This window comes from Aphidius gifuensis, linkage group LG4, assembly GCF_014905175.1.
Source record: "Aphidius gifuensis isolate YNYX2018 linkage group LG4, ASM1490517v1, whole genome shotgun sequence".
Lineage (NCBI taxonomy): Eukaryota > Metazoa > Arthropoda > Insecta > Hymenoptera > Braconidae > Aphidius > Aphidius gifuensis.
In genome coordinates, this window is record NC_057791.1 from 12,758,784 (window position 1) to 12,780,126 (window position 21,343).

At 29.8% G+C, this 21,343-nt stretch overlaps 2 protein-coding genes across 3 annotated transcripts; one reads left to right on the forward strand and one right to left on the reverse strand.

Annotated features, from left to right (window-relative positions):
* Window positions 1-12,080: 12,080 nt before the first annotated feature.
* On the reverse strand, window positions 12,081-18,050 carry LOC122855096 (death-associated protein kinase 3-like). The gene is made up of 6 exons (XM_044156252.1): window positions 17,448-18,050; window positions 17,172-17,262; window positions 15,539-15,884; window positions 14,886-15,085; window positions 14,633-14,785; window positions 12,081-14,259 (listed from the first exon to the last, which is right to left on the reverse strand). Exons 1-6 carry the CDS (start codon window positions 17,479-17,481, stop codon window positions 12,999-13,001), a joined length of 2,085 nt encoding a protein of 694 aa, XP_044012187.1. The 5' UTR covers window positions 17,482-18,050; the 3' UTR covers window positions 12,081-12,998.
* A 295-nt stretch (window positions 18,051-18,345) lies between these two features.
* Window positions 18,346-21,311, forward strand: LOC122855097 (anaphase-promoting complex subunit 4). 2 transcript variants are annotated; one of them, XM_044156253.1, is made up of 5 exons: window positions 18,346-18,767; window positions 18,872-19,263; window positions 19,376-20,082; window positions 20,170-20,741; window positions 20,826-21,265. In XM_044156253.1, exons 1-5 carry the CDS (start codon window positions 18,662-18,664, stop codon window positions 21,230-21,232), a joined length of 2,184 nt encoding a protein of 727 aa, XP_044012188.1. In that variant the 5' UTR covers window positions 18,346-18,661; the 3' UTR covers window positions 21,233-21,265. The 2 variants fall into 2 exon arrangements, with proteins under 2 accessions (XP_044012188.1, XP_044012190.1); XM_044156255.1 differs by having other exon boundaries at window positions 18,657-18,767; window positions 18,850-19,263; window positions 20,826-21,311.
* The last annotated feature ends 32 nt before the right edge of the window (window positions 21,312-21,343 follow it).

Below are 21,343 nucleotides of genomic sequence, written 5' to 3' on the forward strand. Positions count from 1 at the left end.
TTTTTGCGTATAATAACAATACTCATTAACAGATCTTACATTTTTAAATCTTAAATTAAGATAATTAATATAACTTAATACAATATGATAAATTAATAGAATTAATCAATTCAACATGTGGCCTTTAAGACGCCAAGTTAACAATTGGATATTTTCAAACATTCAATAACAAATTTCGGTGATATTTTTTTGAGTCGCATGATGTGACTGAACAATGTAGTTTTTTTGCATATATTGTTGGTGATATTAACCATACGAGAAATGGGTGAAGATGATGTAACGCTAGCAGGGGATGGTGATATGGCGAAAGGTGCAATTGATCGAAGTTTGTTAGTAGTAGTGTTAAAGCGGACTTTTGAAAGAACATCATGACATTCAATGTCACCATGTAATAATTTTATGAAGTAAATGATCAGTGATGCTTTACGTCTATGCATAATATCCTCCATATCAGTCATCGCAAGCAGAGTCACATCATCAGTCCCTCTCACTGGGTAGTATCCATGTATTTTAAAGATTAGAAATTTTAAAAACCTGCGGAGTACCATATTAAAAAGTTTATATTGTTTTTTGTTTCTTGGTGAGTAAATTATAGAGCAATAGTCAAGTTTAGACTGTACAAAGGAATAGTATAGTGCCTTAATTGAGTTTGGATTGTTAAAAGACTGAGACAGTCTGATGACAAAACCCAAGGCTGACATAGCAGACTTGACTAGTCATTCAAATTGATAATCAAACAGCATCTTGCTGTCAAATGAAACACCTAGATCGGTAACAATATTAGTGCGTTTTAGAGCTAGTCCTTGCATATGATAGTCGGTAATAATTATTCTTTTACCTTTACCATAAGACATTGCAATGCACTTGGATATATTCACTTCTAGTTTGTTACGATTACACCAGCTGATAAATTTGTTGATGTTTAATTGTAAAAATTGACAATCCGTTATTGTGGTGATAGGTAAGAATAGTTTGACATCATCAGCATAAATTAATGTATAACAAGACAGATGTTCAGGCAAGTCGTTGATGTAAATATTAAATAGAAGTTGCCCAAGGTTAGAACCTTGAGGCACTCCTGAGGTTGGTGTATATGGAAAAGAGTATATTTTAAATGTTTTTTTTTCCTAGACAAAAATTTCTATTTAACAAAATTTATTTTTCACAGCGTGATTGATAAAAAATATTTTAAATGTCTTTTCACATTGCGTAACAAAATCTACAAAAGAAAGTGGCATTAAAACCTTCGCTAAACCTTAATAATTGATGTAAGCCTGAATTATCTCCTAAAATTAGTGATAACTTGAAAAAAATTGTTTTTTTACCATCTGAGAAATCAATTTCCACGCCGTGTTGTTCAAGGAAATTTAATTCGTCTATTGCTTTGGAAAAAATAATAGAGTTTTCATACGTTTTCCGAACAAGAGTATTAAACAAAATAAATAGAAAAATATTTTCTAATTTTGATGCCAAATTCGGTGGAAGGCAAGCAATTGAAACGTAAACAGTACCGCATTTTGAAATTTCATTATGAGATCCGAGTGGATTATTGTTTTCGTAGTCATCATAATATAAATACAAAGGAAATACAATTTTTCCTTCAAACTTTTTACTAATATTTTTCCACAAACGACATTGCATAATGTTAAGAATAGAACTTTGATCGTTATGGAGAAAATCAACGTCAGCGTTGCCAGACGTACAGAAAAATCTGTATTTTTCCAGACTTTTGGACTCAAGTACAGAATACAGATTCTGTACCATATTTTTCCAGACTTTTCATAAGAAATACAGAAAAATACAAAAATTTTTATTCGTCTTTTTTTCTGCTTTATTTTCCTTAATTCTGTACCAACAGATGATATATAAGTAAAAACCGTTGAAAATTTTGACGTTGTTTACACTTGCATATGCTTGTTTGCATACTTACAAGTGTGTACATACATGTCATTCATATACTTGTGTAATTCGTGTACAAGTGTATACATGGTCACGATGGTCACTGATTTATTTTTGTTTTTCTGTGTATGATAATTAAAGAAAGTGTAGGAAGTTTAAATGATTGTTGAAAATAAAGAGTTTTGTTAGGGAAGAATATGTAGCGAGATAGAAATATTTGATGTCTCCCACCACACTGACATGTCATGTGACGTAGTCAGTGAGGTGTTTTAGCCATGTATATATGTGTGGGTACGAGAACCCTCACTACTTCTTGTTGCTCGAGACTCTGTTCTCTTCAGTTCTCTTCGCTTCTAGTCCAGCCACCAAGCCAAACGGTGCGTCCGAACTATATTTATAAAGTTGTATTGGTGATGTGGCTATGCCACCTCACAACCAGTAATATATATATTGTGTCTTGTTAAATTATTCTATTAAATAGTCTCATTATTGAATAAATTGTTTCATCATTTTTAATATTTAAATATAAATTTTATGTCTCTCTTTTAAATTATTGTTTGAAATTAAATTAAATGTAAAAATAGTAAAGTGAGGAAAACACACCTCACAAATATTTTATTTTAAAATATACTGTTATTTTTTTTTTTCATGATTTTTTGTTTTGCAATATATGTGTATCATTTAATTTATTTACCCTGGTGAAAATAATTTTGACAAAATTTGCCAAAAATTATTTGTCAAAATTTGGCAAATTTTGAGAGGAAATTGGGACTTCTCAATTTACGGACAATCTAATTTTGTCAAATTAAGGTCAATTTTGTCAAATGATTTTGTCAAATTTTGCTAAAATGATTTGAATTGAAAAAAAAAAAAAAAACCTATTTATGTTGTCTGCATAATCATATTATGTACCCAATTTCCGACAGTTATATATCATTTTCATAAGTTTAACACATCATCTATAGAAATCTGTCTATCTGTTCAATATTACCATATGAGTGATGGATATATGATTTTCTCTATATACTAACAGAACATTACATGCCTGCATGCGAGAAACATTCATCAATATATTATTTTCTATTTTGTTCTAATTAATTAATATCATCAGTAGCAAAGAAGGTAACAATTCGACGATATCTTCCGGTTTATAGATAAATTTTAAAAAATTATCGAATTCATATAGTTTCTTCTAAATTAACGGTTTAAAAAAAATTTGGCAAAGTTTGAGAAAATTTGTCTAATTTTGACAAATTTTGTCAAATGTATTCAAAATTTTTCAAAAAAAAATAAATTATTATAATTGACAAAATTTGACAAATATTGCCAAATATTGACAAAATTCGACAAATTTTGGCAATATTTATCAAAAAAAAAAAGTTATTATAATTTACAAAATTTGTCAAATATTGCCAAAATTTGACAAAAAAAATTTGACAAAATGTTTTCAAAATTTATCAAAAGAAAAAATTTATTAAGATTGACAAAATTTGACAAATATTGACAAAATTTGTCAAAATTAGACAAAATTTGACAAATTTTGTCAAATGTTTTCAAAATTTATCAAAAAAAAAAATTTATTAAGATTGACAAAATTTGACAAAAAAAATTTGACAAAATGTTTTCAAAATTTATCAAAAGAAAAAATTTATTAAAATTGACAAAATTTGACAAATATTGACAAAAAAAATTTGACAAAATTTGCCAAAATTGGTTGAATTTTGTCAAAATTTGCCAATGTTTGCCAAAAATTGAAGATTTTGGCAAACTTTAACTAATTTTGGCAAATTTTGACTAATTTTGGCAAATTTTGTCAAAATTATTTTCACCAGGGTAACAGAATTTGTTCATTGTGCATTACTTATTGTGATTTATAAATATATGTATTGTTTGAACTAATACATAAAAATTGATTGAGTTTCATTACGTTAAAAAAACTTGTGTATCACATGAATTTATACATGCTAAGTATTAAATACCCCAGGTAAGAGTAAACGATTGTGCCAGGCCTGGCACAAGCTTGTGCACAAGGCTCACATGCTTGTGTTTAGCTTGTGCTACAAGCTTGTGCCACAAGCTTGTGCCAAGGTTGTTAAGTGATTGGAAATGTGCCTATGTTACAAGCTTGATGACAAGCCTTGTGCCAAGGCTCGTGTCCCAGCCTCGTGTCAAGACTCGTGTCAAGACTCGTATTCCAGCCTTGTGCCAAGGCTTGTGCCTCGGGATTGACTCAAGCTTCCAAAAACAATTTAAAAAAAAATATAAATAAATTATTATGGTTAATCTATTATTATTGTTAATTTAATAATTTCGACATTGTTATTTTTTTATTCAGACAATTCTATTAAACGATAATAATTAAACGAAAAACTAGGGACGCGACGCGGGATCGATCCGGGGCCTGTCACGTGGAAGTCCAATGCACTATCATGTCGACCATCGGGGTATTGATAAAAGTGGTCGTCAAAATTTTTTATATAAATAAATTCTATTGAGACTAAACACACAGTCCTCGCGAATGCCTCACACAATAGTCAAAGCCTGATAATTTTTATTTGAAATTTATATTAAATTTATATATCTAATTACTATAATTTTTTTTTTTTGAGTTAAATATATGCATAAGTCAAGTCTCGTGTCGGGCTTGGTGAAACAATGGGCATTAGCTTGAAACAAGGCTGTATTACGAGGCTCGTGTGAGAGCGGGAAAAATCAAGGGGACAGTCTTGTGTCGAGCCTGGATTAACAAGGCTTGTCTAGTGACTGGAAAAACAGGTTTGACACAACCTTGAAATTTTTAATCTTGTGTGAGGCTTAGAACTAACGATTAACACAGGCTTGGTACAAGCCTAGATTAACAAGTCTTGTGCAATGACTGTAAATACAGGCTTGACACGAGCTCGGAATTTTTAACCTTGTGTGAGGCTTGGAATTAACCATTGACACAGGCTTGGTACAAGCCTGGACTAGCAAGTCTTGTGCAATGACTATAAAAGGCTCGACACAATCTGGAAATTTCAACCTTGTTTAAGGCTTGAATTACTGATTGACACAGGCTTGTACAATACTAGCAAGTCTTGTGAAATACAGGCTTGATACGAGCTTGGAATTTTTAACCTTGTGTGAGGCTCGGAATTAACGATTGTCACAGGCTTGGTACAAGCCTGGAATAACAAGTCTTGTGCAATGACTGTAAATACAAGCTTGACACGAGCTTGGAATTTTTAACCTTGTGTGAGGCTTGGAAATAACAATCGACACAGGCTTGGTACAAGCCTAGATTAACAAGTCTTGTGCAATGACTGGAAAAATTCTCTGTGCCAAGCTAGGCACATTCTAGTCCACCAAGGCTAGGAAACACAAGCTTGTAACAAGCCCGGCACGGCCGTTCACCCTTGTGGGATCCTACCTGGGACTCTTTAAATAAATAAAATTTATCGTAATTATTTTTTTCATAAATTTTATTAATATTACCTGCATTAATTTAAATGGATTGAAATCAAAATTTTAATTCAAAACTCCATTAAACGATAGTCTAAGTCTGTACTTTACCAGTCGAGTACCCGTGTAGGAGACTACAACATGGCCATGCAACGGCCGATGCATGGTGAAATTCTGCCATTAATGGGCCACTCATACGCCGGGCCTGGCGCGTTACACCGTTCTAATATTGGCTGCCATTATTGGCCCATTAAAATTTGCCAACATTGGCTCATTAACATTTGCCAAGATTGGCCCATTACTTGCGAATTCAATTATTTTTATAAATAAAAATAAAAAAAATATTTTTTTTTTCAATTGCATATATAGATTATCGAGTCCAACTCTGTTTTTTTTTTATAATAAATGTTTTTTTTTCCTGCCTCTCGCCGGGCGCGAACTCTCGACCGAATACCTAAACTTACACTAAACCTATGCTTTAAGGCTGAATGTCAAAATATTGAAAAAAAATTCCCTCTCACAGATTTTGATGAAAGTAGGCTTATTTTTTAAGTGAAATAAAGATCTATTTTATCAAATTTTTTTTGTAATTTTCTACCACGATTTAAGCGAGATAATTGGGGTCAAAGTTGACGCTTTTTACACACGCATAGGAAGCATCGGCACGTTTTCACTTCTATTGAAAAAACGCTCTCACAAAAAACCTTTATTTTACTACAGCTAATACTTCTTCAAATGACGAAAATAATTTTAAAAAAATCATCGATTTCTACCACGGATTTTGAAAGTTATTAATTATTTAAGAATATTAAAAACAGTCAAAAAGTACCGGGTGAAGCATTGAAAATCTGCTGAAGTAGATTAGTGTGTGTAAATACACTCATACTTTTAAAGACGCGGCAGTAAAGTATAAAAATTTTAGACATTAGGGGGCGCTTATTATTTTTTTTAACTATGGTTATAAGGGTGCCCTTTTGCACCCAAAGAGTCGTCCTACTTTGGGATTTACATTCAGCCTTAACTAACTGAGCCACGAGCGCGATATATATATTTGGAAGTTTTTTGTTCTCTTGTTAATTAAGTTCACTCGTAGACTTGGTAGACTTTTTTGAAGATGATTATTCAAATACAAATATATTTATTTATTTAATTTTAATGCTCCATTGTTGATTTTTTTTTTTTCTATTGTCTTGTTTTTTGTCAAAAATTAGCTGATGGTTGGTAGCCATTAATGGCCAGCCATGATTTTGCCATGAATTGGCCGATGAACGATAGCCATTAATGGCCAGTCATGAATTTGCCATGAATTGGCCGATGACCAGCAGCCATTAAATGGCCAGCCATGAATTTGCCATGAATTAGCCGATGAACGGTAGCCATTAATGGCCAGTCATGAATTTGCCATGAATTGGCCGATGACCAGCAGCCATTAAATGGCCAGCCATGAATTTGCCATGAATTAGCCGATGAACGGTAGCCATTAAATGGCCAGCCATGAATTTTCCATGAATTGACCGATGAACGGCAGCCATTAAATGGCCAGCCATGAATTTGCCATGAATTGGCCGATGAACGATAGCCATTAATGGCCAGCCACGAATTTGCCATGAATTGGCCGATGATCAGCAGCCATTAAATGGCCAGCCATGAATTCGCCATGAATTGGCCGATGAATGGTAGCCATTAAATTGCCAGCCATGAATTTGCCAAGGATCGGCCAATGAACGGCAGCCATTGAATGGCCAGCAATGCATTTACCATGAATTGGCCGATGAATGGCAGCCATTGAATGGCCAGCCGATTAATGGCCAGACGTTGGCCAAGACAAGACTGCCAATCTTGGCAACACAATAATGGACTGATCGTTTGCCAAGTATATCCCATTAATGGCCCTTGCTAGGCTACCAATCATGGACTGCCGTTTATCGGCCAGTGTATGGCCGTGTTTCCATGCTTGGCGATTCCTACACGGGTAGCTTGAAAAAAAAAAAAATATATATAAAGTAGGTAACAGTACAGAAAAATACAGATTTTTTGTGAGTCCCATACAGAAAATTTTGTCCATCAGTCTGGCAACGCTGATCAACGTAACGTATCGTTTCTTCTAAATATCTCGGGATTTGGAAAAATTGTTTAAGCACTTGCCGCAGTGGAATGAACTGTGCAGAAAGTGGTACATATCATTTTCATGATTTGCTTGTGACCTTCATGTACATATTCTGCGCGTTGCCATAAAGTGTAATGTTCTGAAGGTATATAAGTATTACAATTTTTGAATTTCCGTAAACACAGCCATTCAGTTTTGGTATCTGACAACTGCGATCGTTTATCTTCAAAAATTTTATTTACGTCCCTAATAATTTTTGTTTTATCATCAGTTGAATTTATTGCCCCAACAATATTTTTTGAAATCTCGTTGATGGTTGCTTTCATTAATATATCAACATTATTTATAATTTCTGAAGCACGATTTCAAAGCATATCAGGGTAGCCGTACAATTTAGAAGCAAAAAGAACGTGAGGCTCAATGTTCTTGGACTTATTCATCGAATTAGCTGAGTTTTCTTGAAAATGTACTGAATCAGAACCATTTTCGTTTGAAACTTTTGGAGAATATTTGTTGGTTACAAATTGTGAAACACACTCGTCTAGATTTTGATCTGTTTCGATAATGGAACAGGGGCCAACATTTTCGGTTGAATAATCAGGTTCCGGAACGTGTTCATCGATCGGATGTTCATGGATTTGTGAAACATGAGATGGATCTAATGTGGGGGCTATTTTTGCATGTTGCTTGGTTACATGGTTACGAAAAGAAGCGTAAGAAGCAAAATTTTTAGCACATGCAAAATTGGATTCGTTTATTTTAAAACCACATGTTAACAAACTTAAATAATGATGGTTCATACGGGTATATGGTCAAGGTGTAATAATATTTTCAAATAAAAAAAAAATAATAGTACTAATATAGAAAACTAAGTAACGTACTTAAAATCAATAAAGAAAACAAAACAAAAGAAAGATAATTGTACGCTAATTACCACCGGCACTAATTACCAGTAGCACTAGTACTTGCAGTAGCATTGACGAGCTTAGAAATAGTGACAGAAGTAGTAGTCGCAATACTTGTTGCTGTTGCTGTTGTTGTATTAGCTGTAGCAGCAGCAGCAGCAGCAGCGTTAAGGAGAAACTTGTTCTCGATGCTGTTGGCCCAAGAATGAACTACTTGACAGTGTATTTTTTATCATCAACTTAATAGCCAGCCTTTTCAATTATTTCAATTCGAAACACGCTGTGGATATACAGTATCCAAAGCCCAAAAAGCTTCAAAACACAAACTGACTGCATGAAGAACTGTGTCAACGTTATATTTTATATCGTTGATAACGACATATGCTGTCTCAACATGTTGAAGTGGTCTAACAAACACTGGAATGGGTGTTAGTTTTAACCCTGCAGCATGCAATTTGACTTTAAGTGCATCTATAGCTGGATCAATTGATGCACAGTCCTGAGAAAATAGTGAAGCAACTTTAAAAAGGGCACAGAGCATAGAAATATTCTGCAATTTTAAGACATTGATAGGCGTTTTCAATAGTATAGTGACGCAATAGGCAAGAGAGCTCAAAACAGGACTAAAAAAAAAGACAAGTAATGATAACTTTCGAGAAAAGTTGTGTAGCAAACTACATTCATTCCTTTGCCATTTGCTACCCTAGCGGAACACTCAACAACAGTTTGATAGCGACTTGTTAATGACATGGGCGCTTATTCAATAGCAAATTAATAGCAAGTCAATAGCAAAAAGAATTATGGATTACAAAGGCTCTACATTACACTAAACATATTAAATTGATCTACATAAATTAAGGAAAAAATTAACAATGTTCCTATCATATTATTATAGCGTGATTCGATGTCATTTCTCAATAATGATAGCGAAGAATGATGTTAAATTTTTTTAGGTTATGTCCGAGCTGTCATTCGTTGTTGTCTGAGTTTTGGTAATTTATGGAAACTTACCGCGAGAATGGAATGACATAAAACATCCACTCAATAGCTAGTCAATAGCTAGTTAATAGCAAAAAAAAAAAAGTACAAAATACGATATTTATCATTGCTATTGTTTAATTGTTTATTATATTGTTTTTTTAAAAGTTTTCAACAACAATACATAAAATTAAAAAAAAAAAAAATTTTTTTTTTCGTTTAAATTCGTCCAACATCTAGTCAATAGCAAGTCAACAGCAGATCAATAGCAAATTCGTAGCAACTCAATAGCTAGTCAATAGCTAGTCAATAGCAAAAAAAAAAAAAGTACAAAATACGATATTTATAATTGTTATTGTTTAATTGTTTATTATATTGTTTTTTTAAAAGTTTTCAACAACAATACATAAAATCTAAAAAAACAAAAATTTTTTTTTTTCGTTTAAATTCGTCCAACATCTAGTCAATAGCAAGTCAACAGCAGATCAATAGCAAATTCGTAGCAACTCAATAGCTAGTCAATAGCTAGTCAATAGCAAAAAAAAAAAAAGTACAAAATACGATATTTATCATTGTTATTGTTTATTGTTGTTGTTTAATTGTTTATTATATTGTTTTTTTAAAAGTTTTCAACAACAATACATAAAATTAAAAAAAAAAAAAATTTTTGTTTTTTTAAATTTTATGTATTGTTGTTGAAAACTTTTAAAAAAACAATATAATAAACAATTAAACAATAACAATTATAAATATCGTATTTTGTACTTTTTTTTTTTTGCTATTAACTAGCTATTGACTAGCTATTAAGTTGCTACGAATTTGCTATGATCTGCTGTTGACTTGCTATTGACTAGATGTTGGACGAATTTAAACGAAAAAAAAAATTTTTTTTTTTTTTAATTTTATGTATTGTTGTTAAAAACTTTTAAAAAAACAATATAATAAACAATTAAACAATAGCAATGATAAATATCGTATTTTGTACTTTTTTTTTTTTGCTATTAACTAGCTATTGACTAGCTATTGAGTGGATGTTTCATGTCATTCCATTCTCGCGGTAAGTTTCCATAAATTACCAAAACTCAGACAACAACGAATGACAGCTCGGACATAACCTAAAAAAATTTAACATCATTCTTCGCTATCATTATTGAGAAATGACATCGAATCACGCTATAATAATATGATAGGAACATTGTTAATTTTTTCCTTAATTTATGTAGATCAATTTAATATGTTTAGTGTAATGTAGAGCCTTTGTAATCCATAATTCTTTTTGCTATTGACTTGCTATTAATTTGCTATTGAATAAGCGCCCATGTCATTACTGACTCTTCCGCTAGGGTAGAAAAAAATAGAAATATTTTAGACGAATTGAAAAAATAAATTCAATATATAGTAAAGAAAGGCCAATAGCTAAGGAACAAATTGAGCTCAAAAAAGAATGTAAATAACTATTAAATTCAAGTCATAGAAATAGATTAAAAAATTAAATTCTATACTACGGACAGGCCAATAGCTAAGGAAAAAATGAAGATAAAAAAAAAATTTAATAGTAAGGAAAGGCCAATAGCTAAGTAAAGAATTGAGCTAAGAAATGAATGTACATAACTATTAAATTCAAGTCATAGGAATAGATTAAAATAGTATTTTGTGTAACACGGGCCGAAAATTGAGAATTGTGTGCGCGCACCCACACATCCACGACTCGTAATTTTATGTCCGAGTTACACACACTATTTTTTGAAACCGAGATTTTGATGCATGTGACATTAATAATTAATAAAATTAATAATAATACTCAATTCAATTAATAATAATAATTAATCAAATCAATACCCTGGTAGAAATATTTCTCCAACCTTTCTCCAACCAAAAATTTAATCCAACTTTTTTCCGACTTTTCTCCAACTTTTTTTCCGCCATTTCTTCAACCTGAAATGTACTCCAATTTTTTTCCAACCTTTCTTCAACCAAAAATTTACTCCAACTTTTTTCCAACTTTTCTCCAACCATGGGTCATTTTCGTAAAAAGGTGGAGAAAGTTGGAAAAAAGGCGGAGAAAGTTGGAAAAAGTTTGAGAAATATTTCTACCAGGGATACCCTAGCGTATGCGTCGACACCTATTCGATCAGGATTTGACTCTCCGATGTAGCACTCAGTCGACAGCGATTTGACAGCCATTCGACAGCATATATATAAAACGTAATTCACGAGCGCCGGATAATCAAAATGAATTGGAAAAATATAAAATAAATATAAGATTATAATGACAACAACTTAAACTGAAGAAAACCTTGACTAGTATATGTATTTAATATTAAATAAAAGTTTAAATTACATACGGTAGAGAGGTTAGGTTGACATGATTCGAATATCTACTGCGGAGTCAAAAAGCTGTCCAGCCGCAGACCATTCATCGGTAATTGATTCGGTCATTATCACCGAGATATTTTGTCACTGAATCGACAGGCTTTCAACACCAAATTGAGAGGTGTCTAATTTGCTCATTTTTACGTAGGCGAAGCCTATAGTATTATTAATTTCAATTGTTAGTTAATTTGTTATTAACAAAAAACGGTCACCGTATAATTTTCAAAGTCAAATAATAAGAAAACTAAGAACAAATCATGGATGCGATTTTTTGCCAGGATATTAAGAATGACGGAATTTATAATAATCAAGTTAAAAAAAGTTAATATAAAAAATGTTATTAACAATTAATTTAAAAATTATAAACAAAAAAAAAATTTTTTTGTTTAAATTTTTACAAGTTTTTTTATTTATTCTATTAATTTTTTTATAAAAAAAATGCAAATTTATCATTAATAAAGTCCATTATAATGTTTACCAATTTAAAACAATAAAAAATGAGCAAATTAGGCACCTCTCAATTCGGTGTCGAAAGCCTATCGAAAGGCAGTCGAAATGCTGTCGAAACGCGATCGAAACGGTGTCGAGACAGAGTCAATAGATATATAGCGTAAAAAAATTGAAAAAAAGTTATTTTTACGATTGTATAATTTTTAAATGCTTAATTATACTGTTTTATTATCAAATCTATAGTAAAAATCGAATCAAAAAAAAATTATTATAGTAAATTTAAATAAACGTAGTAAAAATCGAATTAAAAAAAAATGATCGTTTTTTTTTTTATTGATGAACAGTGTCTTTTAACAATTCCAATGTTTTTTCTTTTTTTTTTTGTAGTTCAATATAAACTTTTGTAAATATATATATATATATATATTCATCATCATCTATTTCTTTTTTCATAATATATATAATTTTAAAAATACTTCAAACAAGCTCAAGATTGATATGAGCACCCATTCTCTTGAGTGCCAAAATAGTATTGACAGCTTTCACCCATCTTCTCTTGATGACATATCTCTTCAATCTAACCTTGGAAATTGGATTTTCAAGTGCAGCAACAATCCAACGATGCTCCTGAAGTTCTACAGCTGATAATCTTTTACTAAAAAAAAATTTTTTAAATAAACAAATAATTTTTTTTTTACATTTACTCACAGTTACTCAATTCGTGGCTCAATTTTTCTTTTACAATTTACAATATTATTATTATTTTCTTTTTTTTTTTTTTTTGTTTTTTAAGGCTTTGAATAATTATTAGATTATAATTCTTTATTATATATTTATTTACAAATTCAACGATAAGTCTTTGATGAATTTGATACACAAGATGTTTTATTTTGATCAACAGATGAAAAATATTCAGCTAGTGAATTAATTGATTGTCTTGCTACTGATTCTTTATCCCAATCAACACTTATTGATTTTCTACCACCAACACTACCAGGTCGTTCATCCCATTCACCAAGTAATTGTAATAACAAATTTTTAGTACTTGTCGGTTCATCAAAATCAATATTTTTATGTATATTACGAAGATTTGATATTCTTGGTACATCACGACATATTTCACCAAAACGATGTTTTGCTCTTGATTTTCTCCATGGCGGTGTTAAATCAATTTCTCTATCTAAATTATCATCCATTTCTAAATCTTTACGTATATCAATTTTCCAATTTCTCGATAATGAATTCGTTTTTTTAATATCATTATTATTTTTATTATCATTATTTTTCAATTTTTTCAATGTAAATTCTGGTAAAAAATAATCTTTTTTTTCAAAATTTCTACCGGCATTAAATGTTGTACCATGTAAATTTCTTTGTCTTGTTATAGTTGATAATTTTTCTGATATTTCATTTGTTGCATTATCTAATGATTGATCGTGATCAACGATTTTTTTTTTTTTATTCTTATTATCAATGAAATTATCATTATTTATTTTATTTTGTATTTTATTTATTTCATCTCCTGAATTTTTACTCGGTAAATTTTTTGAATTATCATTTGGTGACATGGACATTAATCGCAAATGTTCAGATAATTTAATAATTTCTTCAGCAAGAACAATTTGTGATGCTGTATCACGATGTTGCAGTTGTTGTGAATTACCTTCTGATGCTCTCCGTTCAATACCAAGTGATGAAATATCAAGTGAAAAATTATTAATGCTTTCTTGAGATTCTGATTGTTCTGATGGTGTACTACATATACTCTGTCTTGGTGATGGACTTTGACCTCTCAGAGAAATTGATTCATTGTTCATATTAACAACAATATTTCTTGAGTCATCATCCATCATGTAAGGACTATTTGGATGCTCTCTCCAACGTTCAACAAATAATCGCAAATTGTCTTTCGTAACATCTAATTCATTTTTATTTTTAACATCAACAACTTGACTTTTTTTCTTATTTTCTTCAATTGATTTATTTTTCTTTTTTCTTGATGGTTCCTTGATTTTTATTTTGTCCTTTGATGATTCCTTTGATGCCTCTACTTTCTTCTTTTTCAGCCATGGATGTTTTTGACATTGAGTTGCTGTTAATCGCTTTCTGGAAATATTTTCATCCTTTCAGTTCATTTTTTTTTTTTTTTTATTATTTTTTATTTTGTTTTTCATGTGGATCTTTCGTGCTCGATTTTTCCTTTGGTCTCTTTTTTTATGTGCTTGAATACTGCAAGTATATTCTCCTTTTTTTTTTTTTATTTTTTCATTTTTTATATTCAATAAATGTTTATCTTGTGTTTATCAAAATTCAAATTAAAAAAGTGATCAAAATTCAAAAAATAAAATAAAAGTTTGTGAGTTATTATGGGATTATTGAGTTGATAAATTTATTAAGTATAAACCATAGAGCCACGAAAGAACCTTTATATTTTTAATTTCAAGCAGTGTAGTAAATTGAAAAATAAATATTTACTCACTCTTTGTCTTTAATGAGAAGTCGTCTGATGAAATCTTTGGCATCCTCAGATATTTCAGCAAAAGCATCGTGATCAAAATCATACTTGGCAATTGTTACATTTGCCATTGTCTCGACATCAGTATCACCCATAAACGGCGACAGCCCAGATAATCTAAAATAAAAATAAAATTCAGATAATATTTATAACTCATTTTATCCAATAAAAAAAAAATTCTTTTAAGAAATAAATAAAATGATCAATAAATTATTACAAAACATAGCAGATTACACCTATACTCCACATATCTGTTCCGTATCCAATTTGATCAAAATTAACAACTTCAGGTGCAACAAATTCAGGTGTACCAAATAAAACCTGAAGTTTTTTTTTTGGATCAAATTGACGTGCAAGACCAAAGTCAATTATTTTAATTCTGTTTCCTTCTTTAGTTAAACAAAGAATATTTTCTGGCTGTTGAAAAATAAAATTTTATTTAAATATACATACTGATTAATTATTAATTACAAATTTTTCTGTTGAAAATAATTCACTCTCTTTGTTTCTTTCGATTTATTACTTTTTTTTCTAAATTAGTCGAACTCGAAAATAAAAACATAATAAAGCAGTAAAAAATCAAGTAAATCGAAGATTGATCAGACAAAAACAATGTAAATCTAAATAGGTCAGAGTGAACCAAGTTCATTGAAGGAAAATTTTTTTATTACTTTCTGTCCAATTTTTCTCTGTTTTACTCCACTTTTGTTCGATCGATTTCCGAATGACTTTTTTTTATCTGATTTAGTCTGTTTTACTATCAGATTTGTTTAGACTAACTTCACTTTTCTCCTATTTACTACTTTTTTTTTTCGATTTAAATCGAGGAATTATTTTCACGAGTATATTATAATTGAAAATGAAACAAACCTTCATGTCAAGGTGAAGTATATTTTGCGAATGAACAAATTCAATACCCTCACAAATTTGTCTCATAAAAACAGCACAACTACGTTCAGTTAGAAAAAAATCATCATCAATAACACGTTCAAAAAGTTCACCACCTTCAATAAGCTCTAATATAACGTATATTTGTTGACCAGTGTCAATGGCATCATACAGTTGAATGAGTCTTGGATGTTGTAAACGTCGCATTATTTCAACTTCACGTTCAACAGCACGTCTATCTTCTTTTTTTGTTGTGTTAACAACCTTCGCTGCCAAGCGAAGACCATTTTTTTTATCTTTACAATGATAGACTGTACCAAATTTACCCCTATAGAAAAAAAATAAAAGGTTGATTCAATTAATTGTCAATGATTCGTCCAATAATACTCGTGAAAAAATTAAATAACCGTAATAATTATAATTCAATAAAAAATAAGAATTTATTTAGTTTTATAAAAAAAAAACTTTATCTATCATTATTGTTTAAACATTAGTTAAAACGATTAAAATCATGCACAAATTATTTATCAATTATCTTCTATATATATTTATATTATTTTTATTTACAAAAATAATTATTGTGTAATAATTTTAACATTATCCTGCCAATTTTTGAACAGTTTTTTCATCTTGATCTCTGCTGGTCTCAAGATCATCAATCATATATAAACAAGCCACCATATATACAGAATAATTTTTAAAAATATTATAAAAATGTTTAAGAGTAAATGGAATCCAATCGGTATGCAGACTCACGATTCTCTGTCGTTGTCATGAGTGTTTAAGCCGACAATATGTATAAACGTATTATATTTATAGAAAAAGACCTTGATTACCAAAACACACACACACACACACACACACACCCCCTCTATGTTCGATTATCAACGCGTGTGGCTTCGAAATTCCTCAGTATAAAAAAAAACATATGCTTTATATTTTTTCATTCAAATATTCAAATATTGCATGAATAATAAAATTATTATTTTAATGTTTGGCATGGATTAATAATATTTTTTTTTTTTTTTTTATTATTTTAAATTTATCAGTGAACGAAAAAAAAGAATAGTATAAATAAATCTAACAAATAAAAATTTAATAATGAAAAAAAAAAAAAAATTTAATAAAAAATAAAAACAAAATGCTATTGTTGATTGAATTGATAGAGGAAGTTTGTAAATAAACTTTTGATACGTATCATTGCCACGTGTTGGCATGAACCTCATGCCAATGATTTCATTAGTCATCAACATGTCTTTTCTCAATGGTAGTTGAAAAAAGTTATCAATTAAACTTCCTTACTTTTATTATTATTAATCTTTCATCGAGTTATTCATTAAAATATTAAATTTTATGTAAAAATATAAATATGATAATTGAGAATAAAAAGAAACAATATTTTACTGCCAAAAAATAATAAACTTTGTTTTGAATTAAATTTAATTGAACGAATCGTTGACCTTGACTCACCAATGAAATGCCAATTTCAACGTTTTCAAGGTCAATAGTTTCAAATAAAAATAATTGTTTAAATCAATCACCTAGTTGTTAATAAATGCGTTTTAATTAATATAAATTTTTATATATACGTATTAATATTTTTTTTTTAACTTACCGTCCAAGCTCTGACTGAACATCATAATCATCCTTAAAATTGATACCTCGTCTTATATTTACATCTCTGTATGGAAACGCAGGTTCAATTTCTAAAAATAATGATAATTTCAATAAAATTATTTTTCATAATTGTTATTTTTTTTTTTTTTTTGAATTTTACAACATTCTTAAGCTGGGGCGTGATCTGGGTCAAGAATATTTGGGAAACCAAATATATTTTTCATATTAAATATTTTGCAAAATAATAAGAAAATCAATTTTTTAATAATCTTACCACCAACTGGATCACTCTCATCGACACGAATCATGTCGAATTTTAATTTGTTAATCTCACACGATTATTTCGGTCTTCCAGCAAACTCGATAAAATAAATAAATAAATTTTGAAAAATTCTACGAGTATAAAAAAAAATTGTCAACTTTATAATATTAATTTTTTTTTTGCATGTAATAATAAACATAAAAAAAAAAAAAATAACGTGGTTAATGTCGTGTTGGCTGATGGCAATTATTGACTATCGCTGTAGACTTCTGAGGGTGTTCGTCTTTTGGCTCAGACGAATTTAGATTTTTCGATGGACGCCGCGGATTCTGCTTGTTAATCACGTGACTTTTAAATACATCACTTGTAGGTTTATATCTCTCTGTATTTTCATTCTCCCTTCTCTTTAAAATAACATTTGAAAAAAAAAAAAAAAATAAATTATATGAGTATATTATGATGTTGAAGGAAGAAAGATTTATATCAACTGTCTTTTTTCATTTTTGGATGTTGGTGTCAAGATACTTGGCCTCGTTATTGACTTCAAATTTGTTTGCGAAATTCCTGTTTTTGATATTCAAATATATACATTTATTTTAAATTCATTCATAAATTTTTTTTTTTTTTCATAAACAAACAACTTGAAATTTTTTGAATTCAAAATTTATTATTTCTTATCAATGTACTGAATAGTTTTCATCTCTAATACATATTAAGAGGCACAGTATCGCTTCAGGTCAAGTATGAGAAATAATAACAATTTGTATAAAAAAAAAAAAAAAGAAAGCGAAAAACACTACCGAGCCTATTATACACCAAATAGCGGTAAACTTCCGTCGCTTTTTTTTATTCCTCAATTTTTTCGCAAAAGTTATTGCTGTAATAAATAATAAAAACAAAATATGTATAGGTATATATTAGATTTTTCGTGTGTACCATGTTGATTCTATTTTAAAACATTTAGCAGATTTATTTTCACGCATGCGTTCTAGTGAAACTTTAAAATAGTTATTTGCAATTGGTTTAATTATTAGCCAGTAGTAAAGCTCAAAAAAAAAACATGCACACATACATACCGGCTGTACCTAACTACCCTAACCTTACAACATCAAATGTCAACAACACCATCATATAAACATGTTATTTTATGTAGATTGTAGACACTTTTTTAAGAATTGTTGTTGACATTATCGATATTATTTAAAGTTATATTTTAATAAATAAAAATGTCTGGGACTATTAAAAAACTGGAGGAACGTTCTTTAACTACAGAATTGACGTTAATGAAATGGTCACCAAAGATGGATCTTCTGGCAGTTGCCAACAAAAAAGGTAACTTTACAATTACTGACAATGTAAAAATTATTGACAATATTACTAACATTAGTTATTAAAAAAATAATAAAAATAATAGCAATGTTTTTTCCGAATTTCAGGTGAAGTTGGTCTTCACCGGATAACCTGGCAGCGTGTCTGGCTTTTATCACCTCAGGATGAGGCTGGTGAAGTGTCTAGTATGGCTTGGAGACCAGATGGTAAATTATTAGCTGTTACCTATGAAAATTCACGTCAATTGCATCTTATTGATATTGAAAATAAAAGTATTCTTCACAAAAAAGATCTTAATTTGGATAATAAAGTTACTTGTATGTCTTGGCTTCCTCTGGATACACGTCAATCATCTGATCCTGATAGTACGAATTTAAGTACAAAATTCATGACATCACCAACTGGTAAATATCTGCCACCTTTACCAAGTTTGAATAGAGGATTCAGTCAAGAACCTGAAAGAAAAGACTTTCTTTTTCAAAATCTTGACATGTTGCTAGTAAGACAATAATTTACAATTCAAAAATATTTATTAAATTTTAATGAATAATTAAATTATTTTTTTGTCAAATAGCTTTATTTATTTATAGTTATTTATTTTTTAATTTTAGCTTGGCTATGATAATGGACAAGTTTCAATATTTGTATTTGGAATGTTTTACTGCGGAACAACAAAAATTGGACAAGGTTCAATAACTGAAATATCTGGTGGTTCTGGTAAACCAATATGGGTCAATTGTCGTGATCCAGATGGTATCAAAATAAATCGTATGTCTTGTTCACTATTAGAAACAAGTGGTGCATTTTTAAAAGTTGCCCAAGTACAAGCAAATATTGAGTGTCTTATGGATTATCTTTCTCATACATTAATGGCAATATCTGAAGCATGGGAAACAATTCTTCTTGAAATGGATGAAAAACTTGCACGCTATGAAGAACTTGATTTTCCTGGTGCTCTTGCTGCTGATTTTCTTGATCTTTTAATGATTGGTATTCCAACACCAAAACTCAAAAATTTTTTACTCAGAGATTTAACAGAAAAAGGACTTAAAAAATTAGGACATAGTATTGAAATATGTTATAGTAATATTCAAAAATTAGTATTAAAACATTTAAGCAGCGTTGGAATGGCACTTGTTTATCAACTTGCTGAAATGAGAGGTATGGCTAGACTGGGTGGTCCATATGAATCTTTAGGTTTAAAAAATGAAACAACAATTACAAATGCACTTGAAGCATCTGAAGCATTTTTAGCAAAATCATCAGAAATTCAACAAGTTATCGATCACAGTATGAGAGACTACAAAGCATTTTTTCGGTAAAAATTTACATTTATTTTCTTAACTACAATATTTTACTTTGAATAAATTTATATTTGTTTCCTTTTTTTATGAAAATCTTTTAGATGGTTGTATGTTGTAATAGCAAAATTGACAGACGAACGTGTTCCTTCAGAAGCAAGTCGAGTTAGTCAACAAGAGCTTACATTTATCGCTGAATTTCTACGTGGTTTTGATAAATCAGATTCAACTGGTACTCATCGAAAAGGTGTAAATCTAGAAAAACTTGGACAATATTTGCGTCGTGAGCCACTTCAAATAGTTCTAACTGCTGAAGGTAGTGAGTGGGCATCATTGGTAGACGAAAACAAATGTCTTCGTGATCATCCCTTAATTGTCAAGCAAGATTTAAACTCATCATTGCTCCAATCTCACTCAAAACTTGTCGATGCAATTACAAGTATTTTTTCAGAAGCTTATAAAGGCCTTTTAAGTAATTTTGATGTTAATTCAAGGTATCTTACTTCGTTTAAAGCTTCGGTGTCTACTCAAGTTGTCAACAGTGCTGGTTCTTTACTTCTAGCTGCAACTGATGATGAGAGACGAGTACTAAAACTATTCAGAATTGATGCTGAACAGTATGATGATGACTGTATGACCTTTAAATCTGCTTCCATTGCTATGAATAATCGACAAAGTAAATTAATTTAAAAAAAAACATATTTTCATTTATTTTAATATTGTTGTTTATTTAATTACAATTAATAAAAATTTGTTTTAGATTCTTTTTCGAAAACAATCAACGATTATATTATCAGCGACATGCAGTTTTATTCATCAGAATATTTAAGTATTCTATTATTGAATGAAAATAATTCTACTTCATCTATAATACAACTACCAATTAATGAAACTGAAATGTTTGAAAATGAAAATGATGATTTGTTAATTCTTGGTGAACTTCTTGATGCAAGTTGGCCAAAACCATTTGAAGGTATTGTAGCAAAACGTCTTGCTGTTTCTGGACCAAGAAAAGTTGCTGCTGTATTAAATGAAAATGGACGTACAATACGTTTATTGGAAACTGAAGTTGGACCTGATGATGAAGAAGATGACGATGATAATAATGAAACCTGTGATGACAGTCGTATGGATACTTCAATGAACTCAACTAACGTATCAATATAATTAAATAAATTACAGATAAAAATATAATTAATAATTATTTTTTTTAATGCAAAACTTTTGTGAATACACACTTATTATATTTTTTTGTATATTTATTGTTAATTAAGAAAT